The 21,972-nt window shown below is 40.0% G+C and overlaps 4 protein-coding genes across 5 annotated transcripts; 3 read left to right on the top strand and 1 right to left on the bottom strand.

Annotated features, from left to right (window-relative positions):
- The first annotated feature begins 1,796 nt into the window (after nucleotides 1-1,796).
- Nucleotides 1,797-4,557, top strand: LOC111796800 (putative UPF0481 protein At3g02645). The gene is made up of 2 exons (XM_023679560.1): nucleotides 1,797-2,884; nucleotides 4,005-4,557. Exons 1-2 carry the CDS (start codon nucleotides 1,797-1,799, stop codon nucleotides 4,555-4,557), a joined length of 1,641 nt encoding a protein of 546 aa, XP_023535328.1.
- Nucleotides 4,558-7,573: 3,016 nt separating this feature from the next.
- LOC111796925 (GDSL esterase/lipase At1g71691-like) lies at nucleotides 7,574-10,072 on the top strand. Of its 2 annotated transcripts, none has more exons than XM_023679736.1 (5): nucleotides 7,574-7,856; nucleotides 8,887-9,005; nucleotides 9,084-9,323; nucleotides 9,398-9,647; nucleotides 9,731-10,072. In XM_023679736.1, exons 1-5 carry the CDS (start codon nucleotides 7,574-7,576, stop codon nucleotides 9,955-9,957), a joined length of 1,119 nt encoding a protein of 372 aa, XP_023535504.1. In that variant the 3' UTR covers nucleotides 9,958-10,072. The 2 variants fall into 2 exon arrangements, with proteins under 2 accessions (XP_023535504.1, XP_023535505.1); XM_023679737.1 differs by having other exon boundaries at nucleotides 7,583-7,856; nucleotides 9,740-10,072.
- Nucleotides 10,073-10,990: 918 nt separating this feature from the next.
- On the bottom strand, nucleotides 10,991-14,588 carry LOC111796938. The gene is made up of 3 exons (XM_023679757.1): nucleotides 14,316-14,588; nucleotides 12,224-12,338; nucleotides 10,991-11,224 (listed from the first exon to the last, which is right to left on the bottom strand). Exons 1-3 carry the CDS (start codon nucleotides 14,535-14,537, stop codon nucleotides 11,151-11,153), a joined length of 411 nt encoding a protein of 136 aa, XP_023535525.1. The 5' UTR covers nucleotides 14,538-14,588; the 3' UTR covers nucleotides 10,991-11,150.
- Nucleotides 14,589-14,737: 149 nt separating this feature from the next.
- On the top strand, nucleotides 14,738-21,782 carry LOC111796799 (putative methyltransferase At1g22800, mitochondrial). Its single transcript, XM_023679559.1, has 10 exons — nucleotides 14,738-14,973; nucleotides 15,036-15,177; nucleotides 15,724-15,862; nucleotides 15,959-16,028; nucleotides 18,824-18,888; nucleotides 18,959-19,037; nucleotides 19,324-19,411; nucleotides 19,829-19,893; nucleotides 20,080-20,169; nucleotides 21,502-21,782. Exons 1-10 carry the CDS (start codon nucleotides 14,782-14,784, stop codon nucleotides 21,613-21,615), a joined length of 1,044 nt encoding a protein of 347 aa, XP_023535327.1. The 5' UTR covers nucleotides 14,738-14,781; the 3' UTR covers nucleotides 21,616-21,782.
- Nucleotides 21,783-21,972: the final 190 nt, after the last annotated feature.

Here is a 21,972-nt window from a genome sequence, read left to right as displayed (position 1 = left end):
CAGTTGGCCACTCTCCACCCATTTTTATTTTTAGGATAGACTTTGGCACAGATTCAGTTGGCCACTCTCCACCCATTTTTATTTTTAGGATAGGTTGTATCACTCTAGTGGCACAGATTTTGGCCACTCTCCACCCATTTTCAGGATAGGTTGTATTTAAATAGGAAATCCATTTTCACTCTTTTTTTTTTTGAAGTGACACAGATTCAGCCACTCTCTACCCATTTTTAGGATACCACTCTGTCACAGATTCAGTTGGCCACTCTCCACCCATTTTTAGGATACCACTTTGGCACAGATTCAGTTGGCCACTCTCCACCCATTTTTATTTTTAGGATAGACTTTGGCACAGATTCAGTTGGCCACTCTCCACCCATTTTTATTTTTAGGATAGGTTGTATCACTCTAGTGGCACAGATTTTGGCCACTCTCCACCCATTTTCAGGATAGGTTGTATTTAAATAGGAAATCCATTTTTACGATACCACTTTGGCACAGATTCAGTTGGCCACTCTCCACCCATTTTTTATTTTTAGGATAGGTTGTATCACTCTTTTTTTTTGAAGTGGCACAGATTTTGGCCACTCTCCACCCATTTTTAGGATAGGTTGTATTTAAATAGGTGGCACAGATTTTGGCCACTCTCCACCCATTTTCAGGATAGGTTGTATTTAAATAGGAAATCCATTTTTACGATACCACTTTGGCACAGATTCAGTTGGCCACTCTCCACCCATTTTTACCACTTTGGCACAGATTCAGTTGGCCACTCTCCACCCATTTTTATTTTTAGGATAGGTTGTATCACTCTTTTATTTTTAGGATAGGTTGTATCACTCTTTTTTTTTTTGAAGTGGCACAGATTTTGGCCACTCTCCACCCATTTTTAGGATAGGTTGTATTTAAATAGGAAATCTGTTTACAAGATTTCACAACCCATTTGAAGAGCAGTCAAACTTTCAGTCCTTCTCTCTCTCTTATTTTAGTCATTTTATCTTTCTTCCAACAACCTCCTATCTACAATATCCTCTCGGTGATTTCCCTAGCCGATTATCGAAATCCAACAAGTGGTCAAGAGCAGTCAAACTTTCAGTCATTCTCTCTCTCTTATTTTAGGCATTTTATCTTTCTTCCAACAACCTCCTATCGACAATATCCTCTCGGTGATTTCCCTGGCCGATTATCGAAATCCAACAAGGTTTTCACACCCTACAAAGGGTGTTTTGTTCTCCTCTCCAACCAATGTGGGACATCACAATCCACCTCCCTTCGAGATCCAGTGTCATGTTGGCACTCGTTTCTTTCTCCAATCGATATGAGACCACCACCAAATCCACCTCCTTCAAGGCCCAGTGTCCTTACTAGCACACCGCCTCGTGTTTACCCCCTTCGGGGAACAACGAGAAGGCTGATACATCGTCCGATGTCTAGCTCTAATACCATTTGTAACGGCCCAAGCCCACCGCTAGCAAATATTGTCATTTTCAGACTTTCCCTCTCGAGTTTCCCCTCAAGGCTTTAAAACTCATGTGCTAGGGAAAGGTTTCCACACACTTATAAAGGGTATTTTGTTCTCCTCCCGGACATCACATGGAAGAAGAATAAAGTGGGTCCTTAATTTAATTATCTTGATCTAAGAAAAGGCTTTTATATGTTAGAGATTTGGTTATAGATTTTTCTTTTTCCATAACTCCCATAATTTTATTAAGATATGATTCAATAAGAAGATATTTTATTCAACTTTATAATCTCTTCCCTCTTATCTCAACCTAAATGCAATCGTTCTTCCCCAAAACATGGCCTTCAACTCCAAAGAGCTTCACAAAACACCCCATGAAACCCATTGGGTTGTTCATATCACCCAACTTCTCCAACCAAATACCCTCCAAACAGCCTTACAAACGCCCACTTCCATCTTCAAGCTGCCTCATTCCATCACCAATGGCATGCCACAAGCTTACTTCCCTCGCCACATTGCGCTTGGGCCTTACCACCACTTCACAAACAAGCTCTACCAAATGGAATTACACAAGCTCGATAACGCAATCAATGCAATAGAATCATTCAAACTCCCCCAACTCCATCAAATCGCTGCTGATCTCGAGCAATTCGATATCAAAATCCGATCTTGTTACGAAAAATTTCTCGATTTCGGGTCCGAGGCCTTGGCTTGGATTATGCTCATAGATGGGTTGTTTTTGGTTCAAATTCTAGCCATTTCCAATGATAAAATAGATGAGATCAGAAGATCATATCCTCAACTTTATTACCCTTCTCCATTTCCTTGGTTTGTTGAACAAAGGTTGTATGGTTGTCTAATTGAGGCAAATTTGATGACCCAAAATGAGTTAGTGAATGATGTTCTTAAGCTCGAGAATCAAATTCCAATTTTTGTTCTCAAAAAAATTTTGCCACAAAATTTTGGGAACAATTTGCATATCTTGTTGTTCAGATTTTGTGAGGTTGTTTCCCCCAAGAAGCTCCCTCCTCATGATCTTCGTGAATTCAAGCGTTACAATGGCTCTACTGATGTATACCAAATTCTTGAACAATCCCATCATTTGCTTCACTTTTTGTATCTATTGATTATGGATACAAGTTCGATTATTGATGATCTTGTTGGAATGGAATGTTCTGGTAATCATTTCCTTTTGGATCTTTTTAATGTTTTGGGTTCTGTTCTTCAAATTCCCTTCTTACAGCAGCTTTGTGAAGCCGTGGGTTTGATCCAAGCCTTGTTTGGTTTACATGGGAGAGTTGGGTCATCGTCTTCTTCCACTGGCGAGGATATGAACGGCCTGCCGTTGATCCCGTCAGCCGAGCAGCTTAGACGGGTCGGAGTCAAGTTAGAAGGCAACAACAAGGCCTTCCATAAAAGCATCAGGTTTGTTAAATCATAAGAGAATTTTTTTTTTCAAGTATTCTTTATAAGAGTGCGAAATCTCTCCTACAAGCGTTTTAAGACTGTAAGACTGACGGCGATACGTAATGAGGCAAAACAGATAATATCTGTTAGCGGTGGGCTTGAGGTGTTACAAATGGTATCAGAGTCACCACTGAGCGATGTGCCAACGAGAACGTCGGGTCCCCAAGGGGGTGGATTGTGAGATCCCACGTCGGTTGGAGAGTGGAACGAAGCATTTCATTTAAGAATGTAGAAACCTCTCCCTAGCAAATGCGTTTTAAAATTGTGAGGCTGAGAACGATATGTAACGAGCTAAAATAGACAATATCTGCTAGCGGTGGGCATGAGTTTTTACAAATGGTTTCAGAGCTAGCACTGGGCGGTATGCCAGTGAGGACGCTAGGTCCCCAAGGAGGTGGGTTGTGAGATCCCACATCGGTTGTAGAGATGAACGAAACATTCCATATAAGGGTGTGGAAGCCTCTCCCCAGCAGATGCATTTTAAAACCATAAGGCTGACGACGATACGTAACGGGCTAAAATAGAAAATATCTGCTAGCAATGGGCTTGGACTGTTACAAATGGTATCAGAGCCAGCACCGAGCGATGTGTCAGCAAGAACGCTAGGTCCCCAAAGGGGGTGGATTGTGAGATCCCACATCGGTTGGAGAAGGGAACGAAACATTCCATATAAGAGTGTGGAAATCTCTCCCTAGCAGACGCGTTTTAAAATCGTGAGGCTGACCACGATACGTAACCAGCTAAAAAGACAATATCTACTAGTAATGGGCTGGGACTGTTACAAAATGATATTAGAGCCAGCATCGGGCCGTGTGCCAGCAAGAACTCTAGGTCCCCAAGTGGGGTGGATTGTGAGATCCCACATCGGTCGGAGAAGGGAACGAAGCATTCCATATAAGGGTGTGGAAACCTCTCCCTAGCAGATTCGTTTTAAAATCGTGAAGCTGACGGCCATACGTAACGAGCCAAAGCAGACAATATCTGTTAGCAGTGAGCTTAGGTTGTTATACTTACGTAGCTTAAATAAATTTTTGGGTTGGTTGGTAATTTAACTATTTATTCATATTCTTTTGACAAGGTTCGAGCAAGAATCTAGAAAATCTTGTTTAGAGTTGCCGACGATCACCATTAATGCCTTCTCAGAAGTAGTATTAAAAAATCTAGTGGCGTTCGAAGTAGCGACTAAACTAAACCCGCCATGCTTTAGCAATTATGTAGCATTGATGAGTGGGTTGATAACAACAACTAAAGATGTCAAGATATTGAAAGAAGCAAGCATTATTAAGAGGCACTCGGGAAGTGAAGAAAAAGTAGTGGAACTGTTTGATGGGCTAAGAAATGTGTTGGAGCTTCACCAACATAGTGATAACTCGTGTAGAATCAAGAACATGGCTGAGATTCAAATCGTTAAAGATATCAATAGTTATTATGAAAGCTGCTGGACGATGAAAGCGAAGAGATTCATTCAAAAATATATCAATCCAGTGATGAAGGTGATCGTTCTTGTTGTTGTGATTTTGCTCACTGGTGTCGTTGTTTTACGCACGTTTTGTGGTTGGTTTGGTTGCTCTAGAATTTTGAATGTGGTTTCTCCTATTATTATCGATAACTTCAAAATTTTCTTTAGTTGATTTTCTCCAATTGTTATTGAGAAAAGGCATTCATAACACTTGATCAATGAAAAGCTTCAATTCTAAGTGATCACATGCACCTTCAATTTGCAGCTATTATAAAGAGTTCTTTGGGGTTTCATTTAAACTTTCATAAATGGGTTGAGCTCGTGTAACAATTAGTTTTTCGAAGGTTTGAATTGCTTGCCACATAGACTCGAGGGTAAAAAATGTGATAAAAGTTTTGAATTTTGTAAAACAGAAGACACAAGGAATTAAATTCAAATATAAACGGTAGAACTGATATTAAAAATCTTAAAAGTACAAAACATGTTTGTGAAGTCAACGAAAAAAATAGTTTACAATATAACACTATTGAACATGGCTTCTTGACTTGCTAACAAATTCTCAAACTCTACAAGTGATGGTTGAGGGGGTCATTCTCGAAGCTTCTATATTCTGGTCGCAATCCGTAAATAATGATCCTCTTTATTTGAGCTTCTCCCATGACAGACTTGGGGTCTAATTTAGTAATCTCCCAATAGATCAACTTGTTCCTGTGAAAATACTGAGTAATCGTAATGTCACGTTGTGAGATTGATAACAATTCGTTCTCCAAAAGTTGTAGCCTCGTATCGTTCTTCTTTGAAAACAACATTACGAACGTGTCCCATATTTCTTTCGGTGACTTGTCATCTCAAATGTGTTCTAACATCTCTTCTACAATTGTGGTCTTCAAGGCAAACATTACTTTGCCTGCTTTGATTCTCTATTTTCGTAAGGTGCCATTAGAATCCTCCTCTGGCGGCGTAGTTTCACTGCCACCAACGACCTCCCAAAAGTTCTGTCATTGTAAATAGAACATCATGCATGTTGCCCACATGTTGTAGTTGCGTTGTTGCTAAGTTTCTTGATTCCTCCAATGATTTAAAAATCACTCATCGTGTTAGCTATACCCTAGTACTACTCACGACACAAAAAAAACTCACTCACTAATAATTTCAAGGAATCGTTTCTGATGTGGAAGATCAGATACAGCTACAACCACAGAGCATACTAAGAATTCAAAGAGATTAGACAATTTATACTAACGTGCTCTGATACCAGTCTATTGAGCACAACTGTTTCTGAGAAACACTTGCACTCTTTATTGATGCCAATTGAAAAGAGATTACGAGATACTCTGTAGAATACTACTGCACTTTGTTCATGCATTGGGACCTCAAGCATTAATGTGTGCTCTTGCATTGGGGGATATCCATATTCCTTCACGATGGTACGAACGCGTACACTACTAGATAGGAGAACGACCATTATGTTTTACATAATGCTGCCGTGACGGCTACTACTTCAAACAGGTGTCCAACATAGAGAGCTCCCAGAGTATGCTTATCCGACAAGAAAAGGGGTCCAGCGGTGTGCAAACCGACTAGTGAGTCCATTCTCGCACGTGTGGGCCGTGTGTAGAAAATGAATTACATTTTATTTTTGTATTTTTTCTTTATTATGTACTTGTTTATCCGAAGGTAATAAACAAAGTATGAAATTAATGTTGAATTTATGAGAAGACTCAATAAAGTTAGTTTCACATTAAATGTTCAAGATTAAATGTATAGTAGCGGCCTTAAGTTAAATAGAGAAATTTAGGGTCGTTACATTGTACATCTAAGAGAGAGCAGATTGGCGCTGACCTCGAACATTACACTTATATAGCTCATCAAAACCTATCTCTAATTAAGGTCTCAGTTGGATAACGTGGTGGGTTAAGAGGGGATTGGTCTTTACCCAAGTAGTTGACTGACTTCAATGCTTTCTGAAGTTTAGGACACTGTTGAATGGTAATAGATATCAATAACCATGAATTTAATACTCACTCACCCTGTTGACTCCTTCTGGATTGGGAACTTCAAAACCCAGCTGCTATCCATCATTTCAATTCTCAACCTTCTTCCTAGCTCAAATAGAACTAAATTATAAAAATATTCGATTCTCGTCTCCTTTTTCTTTTTGGAGTCTTAGTCATTTTTTGACTAGCTTTCGAGGTTCACAATACTTTTATTAGATATTTGAGAATTCTATTGACATGGCTAAGTTTAGGGCATGTCCCTCGTACCATGTTAGTTGAACATGACTCTCCACAGTGGTAAATATTGTCCACTTTGAGCATAATCTCTAAAAGCTAGGTACAAATGAAGATAGTATTCTTTTATTATAAACTCATGATCATTCCCTAAATTAGCCCACGTGGGACTTTCATCCAACACCTCCCTTTAATCTGTCCACTTTGAGCATAATCTCTAAAAGCTCGACTCCTTTTCTTTTGGAGTCTTAATCATTTTTTACTATGCCTTCGAGGCTCACAGTACTTTTGTTCGACATTTGAGGATTCTATCGACATGACTAAGTTTAGGGCATGACCCTGTTACCATGTTAGATGAATACGACTCTCCACAATGGTATGATATTGTCCACCTAAGCATAAGCTCTCGTGACTTTGATTTGGGCTTCTCCAAGAAGCCTCATATCAATGGAGATAGAATTCCTTGATTATAAATCCATGATCCTTCTCTAAATGAGTGGACGTGGGACTTTCATCCAACAAAACTAACAATATTCTTTAACTTTTTCTTAAGAAATAGGATTTCGAATACTCCTTTGAATTTGTTGAGGATGGTTGGGAGAGGAGTCCCACCTGAACTGATTAAGAGGTTGTAAGAAACACTATCTTCATTCATACGAGGCCTTTTGGAGAAACCAAAAGCAAAGCTACGAGAGCTTATGCTCAAAGTCGATAATATCAAACCATTATTGAGGTCGTGATTTCTAACATGTCCGTGTACACCGTTCCGGATGTTGCAACATGGCGGACATAGCTAAGGAGTACCCAAGTTGGCAAGCACAAGATGATGAACTCACATTAATTACTTCCATGCAAAGGCCATGGACAGATGGGTTCATTTATTTCTTCTGCAACCCACCGCTTTGTTCATCCTATAAATACACCAATCCCTTAACTCATAACAAAAATAATTCATCCATGGCTGAGTTGAGGTTTTCATCAATGTTGTTGCCTGTTTTGGTGCTGCTACTTGTGGCGGCGGCCGCGGCGGCTTTCAGCCAGAATGGTAGTACGGACGGCGGCGGAGGGAGGCCGGCGATGGTGCCTGCCATGTTCATATTTGGAGACTCTTTGATTGATAATGGGAATAATAACAATCTTCCGACGTTTGCAAGAGCTAACTATTTCCCTTATGGTATTGATTTTGCTGATGGCCCAACTGGTCGTTTCTCCAATGGATACACTATTGTTGATGAAATAGGTATGTTTTTTTGTCTCTTTCTCTCGAACCCGTGTTAGGAAAATTCGATCAACCAAACCCAATTTGTACGATCTGGGTTGGGTTCAAATAAACGAAAAAACTTTATGGAATTGTTGTTTTATAAATTCGTGTTCAAAAATTTTGATTTCTTGAAAAATTCGATCAACCTAACCCAATTTGTACTATCTGGGTTGGGTTCAAATAAACGAAAAAAACGTTATGGAATTGTTGTTTTATAAATTCGTGTTCAAAAATTTCGATTTCTTGAAAAATTCGATCAACCTAACCCAATTTGTACGATCTGGGTTGAGTTCAAATAAACGAAAAAACTTTATGGAACAGTTGTTTTATAAATTCGCTCAAATTCGTGTTCAAAAATTTCGATTATCGAAAAAATTTGATCAACCAACTCAATTCGTACATAAATGAAAATTTTATGGAAGGATGGTTTTATGAATTTCTCTCATTAAACCAACTCGAATTTACATTTTTTTAATTATGATACAATTATATATATATATATATATATATATTTTATATGTAATTTCATAATTATTTTATTATTTTTTTCCACCAAAGATAATTCTTTTTATGGTTTGGAAGTTAATTTTTCAAAATATATATTTTATTTGAATTATAAATCTTAATTAAATATTTAAAAGTAAATAAATAGATGTTTTACCAACCCAACTCAATTTCATTGGTGCGAGTTATTTGAATTGAAAAAATTAGCAATTCCAGTAATTGGGTTAAGTTGGTTCTGGTTACTCGGGTTGAAAAAATATCAACTTGAACAATTAAGTTTCGTAAAAAAATTGTCTAAACCCGATCGAACCTACCCACGAATATGTTATCAAACATTATTTTATATATATATATATATGTGTGTGTGTATCTATGGACTTGTTATAAACCTTGTTTTCAACTTTCTATTTGATTTTGGGAGTAAGCTTGAACTTTTCATTAGTTTCTTTACAGAATTGGTGTATTGATTAAAGATATATTTGGGTTGTATGAATAACTTGTGCAGCCAAGCTCCTAGGACTTCCCTTAATTCCTCCGAGCGCAGCTCCAACAACCGGACCGCTACGTGGACTAAATTATGCGTCGGCTGCTTCGGGAATCCTCGATATTACGGGAAGAAACTTTGTAAGCGATCACTCAAAATCTAAGTCAATTCAATCATAACTTAATTAGTTAAGACATATGCATAACGTCCTGATGCAGATCGGTCGCATACCTTTCAATCAACAAATAAGGAACTTCGAGAACACGTTGGATCAAATAACCGGCAACCTGGGCGCTGCCACGGTGGCTCCCGTGGTGGCTCGCTGCATATTCTTCGTTGGTATGGGCAGTAACGACTACCTTAACAACTATCTAATGCCTAATTATCCTACCAGATCTCAATACAATAGCCGACAGTTCGCCGATCTCTTGACCCAACAGTACACTCAGCAACTCAGTGTAAGATCCTCACTGCCTCTCTTATCTTATAAGGGTCTATTTTCTCTGACTTTTAGAACCTATGTATGTTATAGAGGCTTTACAACCTCGGAGCTCGGAAGTTCATAATCCCCGGCATCGGAACAATGGAGTGCATTCCCAACGTATTAGCTCGAAGCTCCGATGGAAGATGCTCGGAAGAAGTAAGCCAGCTCGTTCGAGATTTCAACGCGAACGTTAGAGTAATGATCGGAAACTTGAATGCCAATCTTCCCGGTTCGAGGTTCACTTACGTTAATATTGCTCGTATGAACGGCGATATCCTTGCAAATCCTAGAGCTTATGGTACTGTGGTTTGAGACAAGTTTGGTTATGTTTATACTATGATTAAGGTTTTTAAAACAAGGATGTTTGATTGTACAACGTAGGATTCACAGTGGCGGATCGAGGGTGCTGTGGGATTGGGAGGAACAGGGGACAGATAACATGTCTTCCATACCAAATGCCTTGTCTGAATCGAGACCAGTATGTGTTTTGGGATGCGTTTCATCCAACTGAGAGAGTGAATATCATCATGGCAAGAAGGGCTTTCAATGGCGACATGTCCGTTGCTTACCCTTTTAACATACAACAGCTTGCCAATCTTGATATCTAAGAACTTGTGAGCATATACATGCTTGTGTGTTGGATGCAATATGTCTACTTTTTTTGGGTTTTGTAGAAAGACGATGTATATATAACGTTGAGGAAGTTTAAGAATAAAGGAACGGTTGGAGTTCACGTTGGCTAATTAAGGATCGTGAGTATATAAGTAAGAGAAGTTGGCTAATTAAGGATCGTGAGTATATAAGTAAGAGAAATTATCTTCATTGGAACGAGGTATTTTGGGGAAATCAAAACTAAAGTCATGGAAGTTTATGCTCAAAGTGGATAATTGTGGATGTTTGTTGTTCCTATTAGTGGTATCAGAGTCATGTTGTGCAGCAACCTAAGCCCACCGCTAGCAGATATTATCTGTTTTGTTACATATCGTCGTTAGTCTCATAGTTTTAAAATGGGTTTGCTAGGGAGAGGTTTCTACATTCATATAAGGGTTATGTTACAAGGGTGTGGAAAACTCTCCCTAGCGCAAACTTTGAGAAAAGTCAAGAAGAGAAAGTCCAAAGAGAACAATATTTGCTAGCAGTAAACTTGGGTGGTTAAAAATTGTATCAGAGCCAGACACCGAGCGATGTGTCAGCATGGAGACTGAACTCCAAAAGGGGGTGGACACGAGATGGTGTACTAGCAAGGAAACTGGGCCCCAAAGAGGGTGGATTGGGGGGTCCCACATTGATTGGAGAGGGAACAAGTATCAACGAGGACGCTGGACCCCGAAGGGAAGTGGATTATGAGATCCCACATCAGTTGGGGAGAAAAACGAAACATTCTTTATAAGACGGTGAAAACCTCTCCTAAACAGACACGTATTAAAAACTTTAAGGAAAAGGTAAATCACAAAGAGGACAATATCTGCCAGCAAGAAAACTGGCTCCAAAAGAGGTAGATTGGGGGGTACCACATCGATTGTAGAAAGGAACGAGTGTCAGTCAGCAAGGCATGGGATACCCAGAGATCTGAACAGGAATCATACTAAACTCAGCTGAACCTGTTGAACAAATGGGGCTACTGGCATGGGGATACCCAGAGATCTGAACAGGAATAGATTCTCATTGTAGCAACAGTTTTCTTTGAGTGTAAATTTTCTACAAACCCAACAAATGTAATTAAACTTGAAGTTGAACAAAAATTATGCATAATGCTTCCCAAATACATCAAAGTCCCCAGTCATTTCCCTTTCTTCTCCACTTAACGAACACGGCGATCTTTCTCTTCCTGTCCGAGTCCAAGTGATTTCTGAGCGTTTGCAATACCTTCAGGGTCTGGTATGGGGGATCAGATGTGTTAACGAACAAAACATCGAATAATGGCAACAATTGATTTCATTACATTGTCAATGGTAATACAAAATGTAATATAGAATCAATCCAAGGGAAAGTTTTGGAACGGATTACCTTGATGATCAAGATCAAGAGTAAAGAAAACTCGTTTCTAAACTCATGATTCGAACTACTCCACAAGAGGATTGATCAAATACCACTTGAATGACTCTAGCATGCAAGTTCTAAACAGTTGATTTCATTTTGTCAATGGTAATACAGGATGTGATATAGAATCAACCCAAGGGAAAGTTTTGGAACGGATTATCTTGACGATCAAGAGCAGGAGTAAAGAAAACTCGTTTCTAAACTCGTGATTCGAATCACTCTACAAGATATTTGATCAATACCGCTTGAATGACTCTAGCATGCAAGTTCTAAATAGTTGATTTCATTGAATAATAGTTGATTTCATTGAATAATGGCAACCGTTGATTTCATTAACATTGTCAATGGTAATGCAACATGTAATATAGAATCAACCCAAGGGATAGTTTTAGAACGGATTACCTTCATTATCAAGATCAAGAGTAAAGAAAACTCGTTTATAAACCGTGATTCAAATCATTCCACAAGAGGTTTGATCAATATCACTTGAATGACTCTAGCATGCAAGTTCTAAATACGAGAATTTGCAAAGTAAAAGCTTAGCTCTCAACAAAGCTAAAATAAAAACTCTATTCTTTTCAATTCCAATTCCAAAATGTGATAATTTGCACAACATCTTCCTTCAAGTTCCTTCAAGTTTATTTTGTATGATTGATACCTTGGTTCATATCAGCACGTATCTCATGATAAACAAAGTATTGGTCCTATTAGAAGTATGAATTATGGTCCATTGCGGGCGTAAAAAAGTCCTATACGTACGCTTGTTTAATTTCGTGCTCGAGTGGAGTGCAAATCCGAACTTACAAAAGAAAAAAGAAATGAGGAAATACATACCAAAGAACTGTGTGAAAATGCGAGTGAAGAAGTGCAAGTTCCTGGAAGCATTGTACGCCATGGCTGGTGGAAGAGGTTTGACAATGGTGTCAATGCTAAATACTCGTTGAAGAAACTGCACCACATAAAATTTTAAGAACTTGCAATCAGTTTAAAACAATTTCATACTTTAACATGAAACTATTTCTAAGGTTAATTACTTCCCAATTAATAAGGAAAGCACTATAAGTACGGTCAATAAATTCTATAAGGAATGCTTCATTCTCCTCTCCAACCGATGTGGGATCTCACAATCCACACCCCTTAGGGGCCTAGTATCCTCGCTGATACACCGCTCAATGTTTGGCTCTGATACCATTTGTAACAGCCCAAGCCCACCGTTAACGGATATTGTCCTCTTTGGGTTTTCCCTTCCGAGCTACCCCTCAAGGTTTTAAAACGCGTCTGCTAGAGAGACCCTTATAAGCAATGTTTCGTTCTCCTCTCCAACCGATGTGGGATCTCACAATCCACCCTCTTTGGGGACCCAGTGTCCTCGCTGGTACACCGCTCAGTGTCTGCCTTTGATACTATTTATAACAGCTCAAGCCCACCGCTAACAGATATTGTCCTCTTTGGGTTTTCCCTTCCGGGTTTCCTCTCAAGGTTTTAAAACGTGTCTGCTATGAAGAGGTTTCATTCCCCTCTCCAACCGATGTTTTAAAACATCTTTATAAACAATGTTTCATTCCCCTCTCCAACCGATGTTGGATCTCACGTCTCCTCTCTTCCAAATACTCCAAACCCTCGTATTATCATATCATGCTGTCAGCCCCACTAGATATGAATGCACTCTCATTTGATTGGTCCAAGCCACCAACATCTCTATTTTCTTCAAGCCAACTTCTCTTCTACATCCACATCTCTATTCCCATTTAGAGTCATCTTTCGACTAATCACCCAAACGCCCTCCCACACATGGTAGAGAATCAATCCGCTAAGGTGTTTCTTTTTTCTTTTATAGCGGTTTGTTGTGAAAATTTTCCTTCGACACTCCAGTTTGTTAGGAATCACGACTTTCCACAATGATATGATATTGTCCACTTTGAGCAAAAGCTCTCATAGCTTTGCTTTGGGCTTCCCCAAAAGACCTCATACCAATGGAGATAGATTCCTCACTTATAAACCCATGATTATTCCCTAAATTAGCCAATGTGGGACTTACTCCCAATAATCCTCAACAATCCTCCTCTTGAACAAAGTACACTATAAGCCTCTCCTGAGGCTTATGGAGCTCTCAAATAGTCTCCCCTTAATCGAGGCTCGACTCCTTTCTCTGGAGCCCTCGAACAAAGTACACCCTTTATTCGACACTTTAGTCACTTTTGACTACACCTTCGAGACTCACAATTCTTTGTTCGATATTTGAGGATTCTATTGACATGGCTAAGTTTAGAGCATGGCTCTGATACCGGTTGTTGGTAACAGCAAAAAATTTGGTAGAATTCTTTGGGAGAAGAGAACTTTGTATAACTACGAAGGAATGCTTAATTGATTTTCTATAACTTCTACAAATGCCAACATACATATATATAGGTGATTTGGGACATTCCCCATTACCATTCATTATCCAAAAGTCATGTATCTACTAGTGAACCTTCAACACATGTATTTATTCATACATGTATCTACCGGTGACCTCAAGATGTAGTTCAAGAAGATAGAAGTTGAAGTCCTAAACTGAATTCTTTATGCAGAATTCAGTTTAAGGGAGGGATAGTTCTACAAAGTTCTCATCTCCCAAAGAATTCTATTCTATTTAAATGTCTCTGCTGTCGACACAGTTATGATAATCAAGAGGCTTAAAACGCTTATCAGCATGAATTTGGAAGTCAGTAATCAAAGAACAGATTATTTCTAGATAATCCTACAATCTAACAAGTGAACCTATGATCGAAGGAAAGCTATGTTTCCAAAATAAAACTATGCAGATGAAAAGGAAAAACGAATTCGACATATGCAACAGCTACGAACAGATAAGAACCGATGAATTACGCGACTAAAAACGCACAATTCTCAGCAACAAACACGTTCTACGAAAAGTGAATTAAACCTGGTAATTTCGCTGGAAACTGTAGCGAAGCTCAGGGTCAATCTCAAGGGAATCATCTTCGTCTATGGAGCTCTTGGATTTGAGGCTCTTCTTGCGAGGAACGTGCATTACCGGAGTCTCGCCGGGATTCTTAGTCACCTTGAGCTTTGCTCCGGCGAACTCATCCACTTCCTCCTCCCCTCGCCATGGAGCCGAAGATGCCAATTGCTTCTTCTTCGCCATTTTCGCCCAACCCAAAATTCTAACCACAGCCGTAAAATGAAGTAGTTCAAGGAACTTGTAAACGATGTGATACGGACCCTGTTTGGAAACTTAAATAGGACACTTCTTATCCGGATAGTTCTATTCCTACCCCGGTTTTGGTGGTTTAAGGAGTGTTTGGATACAGCTTTATATCCCAAGCCCTTTAAAAATTACCGAAATTTCCCTCCTCTCCCTCCGGCGAGGTTCAATCGGTAATAGAGAAATGAGAGGACTGTCGCCGTCTGGAATCAGAAGATCGCTCTCAGCGCTGAGGAGTACGAGACGGCGAGATTTTCAGCATTCAATTCTGTGTTGTTCTTTCTGTACTGGCGATGATAATTACGACGGTAGGATCGGCGATGGAACGCAGACCTCGAAGGTTAAGGTTTTTGATCGTGATCTTAAGCGTAAACAGGTAAGCCTAATTGAGCAGCATTTTCTTTTCGTTCTTTGTTCTATGTAAGTTCATCAGAACAGGTTTGTAGAGGAGTATTTGGAGATATTTGGAGAAAGTATGGTGAAATTGTGAAGATAATTTGTAATGTTCATCTGTTCAAAGGGAAATTCTGGGAGTATGATTGTTTTTCGCGATGGGGATTGACAATTCACTGTTTCATATGTTTGTATTCTGCTTTCGTTCTGATTATTGTGTGTGCAAAGAACTTTTAACAAGTTTGATTAAATGGGCAAGTGGATATCTACTGCATAGAACTTTTTATGTGAGATCCCAGATCGGTTGGAGAGGGGGATGAAGCATTGTTTGTAACAGTGTGGAAACCTCTCCCTAGTAGACCGCGTTTTAAAACCTTGAGGGGAAGTCCAAAAGGGAAAGCCCAAAGAAGACAATATATGGTGGGTTTGGACTGTTACAAATGGTATTAGAGCCAGTCACCGGGTGGCGTACCGGCGAGGATNAATAACAAAACTTCGTAAGAAAATATCTCGAGAAATCTATGAATCGGTGTTTTTCTACCAACCACAAATTTCATGTTGGCCCATAGTGATATGTTTGACCTTTGTGCTTTGNTTTTTTTTTTTTTTTTTTTTTTTTTTTTTTTTTTTTTTTTTTTTTTTTTTTTTTTTTTTTTTTTTTTTTTTTTTTTTATGTGCGCGCTCGGCTGTGTGTTGTATTAAATTGTAAAATAAATTTTTATCCATTTGGCAGGTTCAGTTGAAAAGCTGATCATGATGGATGCATCACATGACATGATAATGTCATGCAAAGATGATACAGGTGCACACGATCAGGACGTTGAAACGTCTTTTATTATCGGTGACGAAGAGTTTCTACCGATACAAGAAAGGTGTTCTTATAGCTTGTATCTATTTCAGTACTGTGCAGTCATTGGTTGAATGAAACTCATGCTTTATCATTTCTTCCATTTACTTCTGGTGTGAAGTTCAGTAGATCTAATTGTAAGTTGCTTGGGTCTTCACTGGACAAATGATCTTCCTGGAGCCATGATTCAGGTTTGTTGATTTTACTTTTACAGTTTCTTTTGTTTTTGAAGTGTCATGTAATAATTGANGGTGGGCTTGGGCTGTTACAAATGGTATCAGAGCCAGTCATTGGGCGGCGTGCCAGCGAGGATGTTGGCTCCCAAGGGGGTGGATTGTGAGATCCCACATCGGTTGGAGAGGGTAACAAAGCATTCCTTGTAAGGGTGTGGAAACCTCTCCCTAGTAGACGCGTTCTAAAAACCTTGAGGGGAAGCCCGAAAGGGAAAGCTCAAGGAGGACAACATCAGCTAGCAGTGGGATTAGGCTGTTACAAACGGTATCAGAGCCAGTCACCGGGCAGCATGCCAGTAAGGACGTTGGGCNGGACAAATGATCTTCCTGGAGCCATGATTCAGGTTTGTTGATTTTACTTTTACAGTTTCTTTTGTTTTTGAAGTGTCATGTAATAATTGAAACTTATGGTGAGTGTTTCAACCTTTGTAGAAGATTTTACTGTTTTTACCNGGTTGGAGAGGGGAACGAACCATTCCTTGTAAGGGTGTGGAAACGTCTCCTTAATAGACGTGTTTTAGAAACCTTGAGGGGAAGCCCGAAAGAGAAAGCCCAAAGAAGACAATATCTGCACATTTTAGCTCCTCCTCGATAAGCTTTCTGATTGCAGTGCCTTCAAATTTTTGGAGGGTTAAAATTGTTGTTTCTTGGTGACAGCGGGACCGAGCTGCTTGGTTGATGCGCCCGAAGGATTCTCTTACTGATACGGTTGCAGAAAACTTATTGGATCGTTTGGAGGTATTAGATTGCGATATTGTGAAGTTATGTTCATTTTAGCTTGTGAATCCCATTCATTGATCTCTCAGTTATTGATTTTCTAAGGAAATGTTGCACCTTTTGATGAAATCATATCCTAAGTACCTTGACTTACATGTTTCACATTGTGCCTTTTGAAGGATTGCAAGAGGACATTCCCTACAGCATTATGTTTGGGGGGTTCATTGAAGGCTATCAGGCGATCGTTTCGTGGCCGTGGTAATAAACCTATTTCCATTTTCTTCAATTATTAGGAAAAAGAAAGATGTGACTTCGAGAGAACGAGAAGTTAAGGGGTCGTCCCTCATAAATCAAGCGCATCAAATGAGTTCAAACGATCGCGTTTAGAAGTATGAATATAATATTTTAGGAATGTTAAGGTAATCAAGAATCATTATCCTANCCTGCTTTCATCCTAGATAGGCATTTACCATTTTACGTTGGGTCAAATGGGGTGTATGACCTATGGAATGATATCTTGTTCTGTCATTGTATTGCAAACTTGGGGGAGGATGTCATGGTCAAGTTTGTCCAAAGCGTGCTGGCTATGGCCGTATGATAGATCTCACGGTCTTGCTTATCCAGGACGTGTTGTCCATGGTCGCATGCCCGTCCCAAACCCCTTTTACATGCTTTCANAGAAGTTAAGGGGTCGTCCCTCATAAATCAAGCGCATCAAATGAGTTCAAACGATCGCGTTTAGAAGTATGAATATAATATTTTAGGAATGTTAAGGTAATCAAGAATCATTATCCTAAGCATTCAATGATCTAATAAAGTTGTTTTGAAATGTGACTAATTGAGAATGTAAAAGTATAGCTCCCATGACACGGCGAGTTGAAACTTTTTGTCTACACTTTCTCGAGTTTATGANTCCTAGATAATCCTTTACCATTTCACGTTGGGTCAATACGGGGTGTATGACCTATGGAATGGTATCTTGTTCTATCATNGAATGTAAAAGTATAGCTCCCATGACACGGCGAGTTGAAACTTTTTGTCTACACTTTCTCGAGTTTATGAAATTCTTATCCATTGTGTTCTGTGTCCGTTTCGTTTGGTTCCACTGAATGTTATGGGTTCACTACTTCATTTATAGTTGTCACAGTGATATGTCTGGCCTAGGATAATTCGGTATAACTGGGAGCATGTACAATTATAGGAGGGATGTTCAGTACCGATTCTTATAGTACTGCTCAGGGAGTCGATAAGTTAATTTCTGTCGATGTGTATTTGCCAGGTTGTCCACCTAAACCCGAGGGNTATATTGCAAACTTGGGGGAGGATGTCACGGTCATGCTTGTTCAAAGCGTGTTGCCTATGGTTGCATGACAGATGTCCCGGTCTTGCTTATCCAGGACGTGTTGTCCATGGTCGCATGCTCGTCTCAAACTCCTTTTACATGCTTTCATCCTAGATAGGCCTTTACCATTTTACGTTGGGTCAATACGGGGGTGTATGACCTATGGAATAGTATCTTGTTCTGTCATTATATTGTAAACTTGGGGGAGGATGTCACGGTCATGCTTGTCTAAGGCGTGTTGCCTATGGCTACATGACATATGTCCCACTCTTGCTTATCTAGGACGTGTTGTCCATGGTCGCATGCCCGTCTCAAACCCCTTTTACATGCTTTCATCCTGGATAGGCCTTTACCATTTCACGTTGGGTCAATATAGGGGTGTATGACGTATGGAATGATATCTTGTTTTGTCATTATATTACAAACTTGGGGTAGGGTGTCACGGTCATGCTTGTTCAAGGCGTGTTGCCTATGGCCACATGACAGATGTCCCAGTCTTGCTTATCCAGGACGTGTTATCCATGGTTGCATGCCCGTCTCAAACCCCTTTTACATGCTTTCATCCTAGATAGGCCTTTATCATTTCACGTTGGGTCAATATGAGGGTGTCTGACCTATGGAATGGTATCTTGTTCTATCATATGTCTGGGAGCTAGGATTTTTAATGGCCTTTTCTGGATTTTTTTCTTGACAGAGTAGATTGGCACTGAAGCCAGATGGGCTATTTTTAGCAGCTATCTTTGGAGGAGAAACCTTAAGGTTTGTCGTGTTTCTTCTGGTTTGAATTTTTAGTTCATTGCTTAAAATCCCTGCACATACTTGCAACCAGGGAACTGAGAATTGCATGTACTCTTGCACACATGGAGCGTGAAGGAGGCATCAGTCCACGAGTATCACCATTGGCACAAGTATGTTTACTGCAAACTTTCCTTCTTTTTACTGTTGTAAAAAACTCAAAACACCCTTCTTTTCTCAAATAATCCTATCAGGAGTATTTCTTGCCTATAATTTTTACCATTGTTGAACCTTTCTTCGTATAATTTTCACTCGGTTACTTCTGTTGCTCTGAATTGAATCCAGAGTCATCTATTTCTATATCTAATTATGGTGGATAGATTCTGAAAGAGAAACAGTCGATTCCGACGTGCATATTGTATTTGACTGAACGAAGCACGTGTCGGTTTACTTATTTAGGTGAGAGATGCAGGCAACCTTTTGACAAGAGCTGGTTTTACCTTGCCTGGTGTTGACGTTGATGAGTATGTCGTTCGCTATCCAAGTGGTGAGCATGCTTATCTCACTATATATTGTTTAGATTTTTTGGAGTGATTCAATCAGGGTCCTCGCTCCCTTTATACGCCTTGCAGCTTTATCTAAGTGGGTTTGGGCTAGGTCGTTGCACTCTTGCCCCACCTCTTGGAAAAGTAGGCTAATGGGCAAGACCCCTCCAACCGCAATGGTGTGGGGCGTCAGAGGCTGTTGCCTCATGACCTCTCAGGGGCTGAAATTCGACACCGAGCTTTTTGGTTCTTCAGTTATAGCAGTGTCTTGTGTAGCTATAGGAAGTGATCTATTAAGCCTTCAGTTGTCCCATTCTAATTTTTGCTCGTGAAAGTGAGTTAACGAAAATTAGACGATGGTGTACTTATCTTATGTTTAATGTGTTCTTTTTTTTTTGGTTCGTTTGCCTTATATTAAGCACTGGAGTTGGTGGAACACTTGCGTGCAATGGGCGAAACAAATGCTCTTCTACAAAGGAATCCTGTAAGTCTATAAGAAAAGGAGTATCATATTGACTTTATGTTTTCACTTTTTGATATCATCTTGTATTCATCAACTAAGAATCATCGAGCCTACATAAGCATAACTTAGCGGTAATTGGCATACTCGTTCCGTTGAAGTTTATGTTTTTGATCTTTATATCATTGATGTTTAAACAATGGAGCTCAGATCCTGAAGAGAGAAACAGCCCTTGCAACAGCAGCTATTTACGATTCCATGTTTGCTGCAGAAGATGGAACCATTCCTGCAACTTTCCAGGTCAGCTTAGTAGAGTGCACCTTTTTAAATGATTTGAGTTTGTGACATGTTCAATATTGAAAGAGACCGTTGTCTCTTGTTCATTGACTATGTGTAACGGTCCAGGCCCATCGCGAGTAGATATTGTCCTCTTTAGGCTATCCCTTTTGGACTTCCCCTCAAAGTTTTTAAAACGTGTCTGCTAGGTAGAGGTTTCCACACCCTTATAAAGAAAGCTTTGTTCTCCTCCCCAACCGATGTGGGATCTCACAATCCACCCCCTTGAGAGCCCAGCATTCTCGCTGGCACTCGTTCTGTGATGTCCTACATTAGTTGGGGAGGAGAACAAAATCACCCTTTATAAGGGCGTGGAAACCTTCCCCTAGCAGACGCGTTTTAAAGCCTTGAGGGGAAGCCCGAAAGGGAAAGCCCAAAGAGGACAATATTTGCTAACGGTGGGCCTGGGTCGTTACAAATGGTATCAGAGCCAGACACCGGATGATGTGTCAGCCTTCTCGCTGTTTCCCGAAGGGAGGTAGACATGAGGCGGTGTGCAGTAAGGACACTGGACCCCAAAGGGGGGTGGATTTGGAGGCGGTCTCACATCGATTGGAGAAAGGAACGAGTGCCAGCGAGGACGCTGGGCCCCGAAGGGAGGTGGATTGTGATGTCCCACATTGGTTGGGGAGGAGAACAAATCACCCTTTATAAGGGTGTGGAAATCTTCCCCTAGCAGACGCGTTTTAAAGCTTTGAGGGGAAGTCCAAAGAGGACAACATCTGCTAGCGGTGGGCCTGGGTCGTTACACGTTTCCTTCTCCAATCGATGTGGGGACCCCACAGTCCACCTCCCTTCGGGGCCAGCGTTCTTGCTGACACACTACCTCATGTCTACCCTTTTGGGGCTCAGCCTCCTTGTTGGCACACCGTCCGGTGTCTAGCTCTGATAGTTAGCCCAAAGAGGACAATATCTGCTAGTGGTGGGGTTGAACCATTACACTATATGCTTTATCTAGGTTGTCAGCATGTTAGTTCTGTTCGACGTTAAGCCTAAACCGTTGCCCAACTGACCTACTAGTAGAAACCCAACCTTCTAAATTTGAAGCTGATTGCTAATCCAAAAATTGAACCGAACCGAAACTGACGAAGATCATATCAAACGTGAGCCGACTCTTTTTTGTTTTTGTATTCTATGAACACGAAGTGACTAGGAATAACTGGAACTCGAATCGACTCGATTAGTTCTATCGATTTTTTCCAAGTTTGACTTGCACCCTTTGGTTTTACCCACCTATCTAATGTAGGGTTGATTTGTTGAATCATGATTGAAAAATTCTTGTGCCTGCAATTACAGGTGATCTACATGACAGGATGGAAGGAACATTCTTCTCAACAGAAGGCCAAAAGAAGGGGATCTGCAACCATCTCCTTCAGTGACATCAAAAAACAATTTGGAAACGACCATTGATGTTTGTCTCTCTATTTTGGCGGAGTACAATAAAACACGGAGCGGAGTCTAGAGATTTGAACCTCCGATCTAAAGAAAATTAGTCTCTACGGCTGAATTATATTTATATTGATAGTTTTGATGGACAAAAAAAAAAATTGGATTTGGTTGAATTTTTGGAAAATGGAAGATTCAATTCTATTCATGGGTTGGAATTTTTTTTTATTGGGTCAACCCAGCTAACCAAAAATACTCGACTAACTAAAAACATGGCTCACGACCCAGTCTAATTTAAAAATAAAGAGTTTGGTTGAGTTGTGAATTCAATTCGGTTCATTAAGTCACCAACTTATTTTCACTTTAGGCTCTTGTGGCTTG

Source organism: Cucurbita pepo, chromosome LG06 (assembly GCF_002806865.2).
Source record: "Cucurbita pepo subsp. pepo cultivar mu-cu-16 chromosome LG06, ASM280686v2, whole genome shotgun sequence".
Lineage (NCBI taxonomy): Eukaryota > Viridiplantae > Streptophyta > Magnoliopsida > Cucurbitales > Cucurbitaceae > Cucurbita > Cucurbita pepo.
Note: the sequence above shows the minus strand (reverse complement) of the source record. Positions and strands in the feature narration are given on the sequence as shown.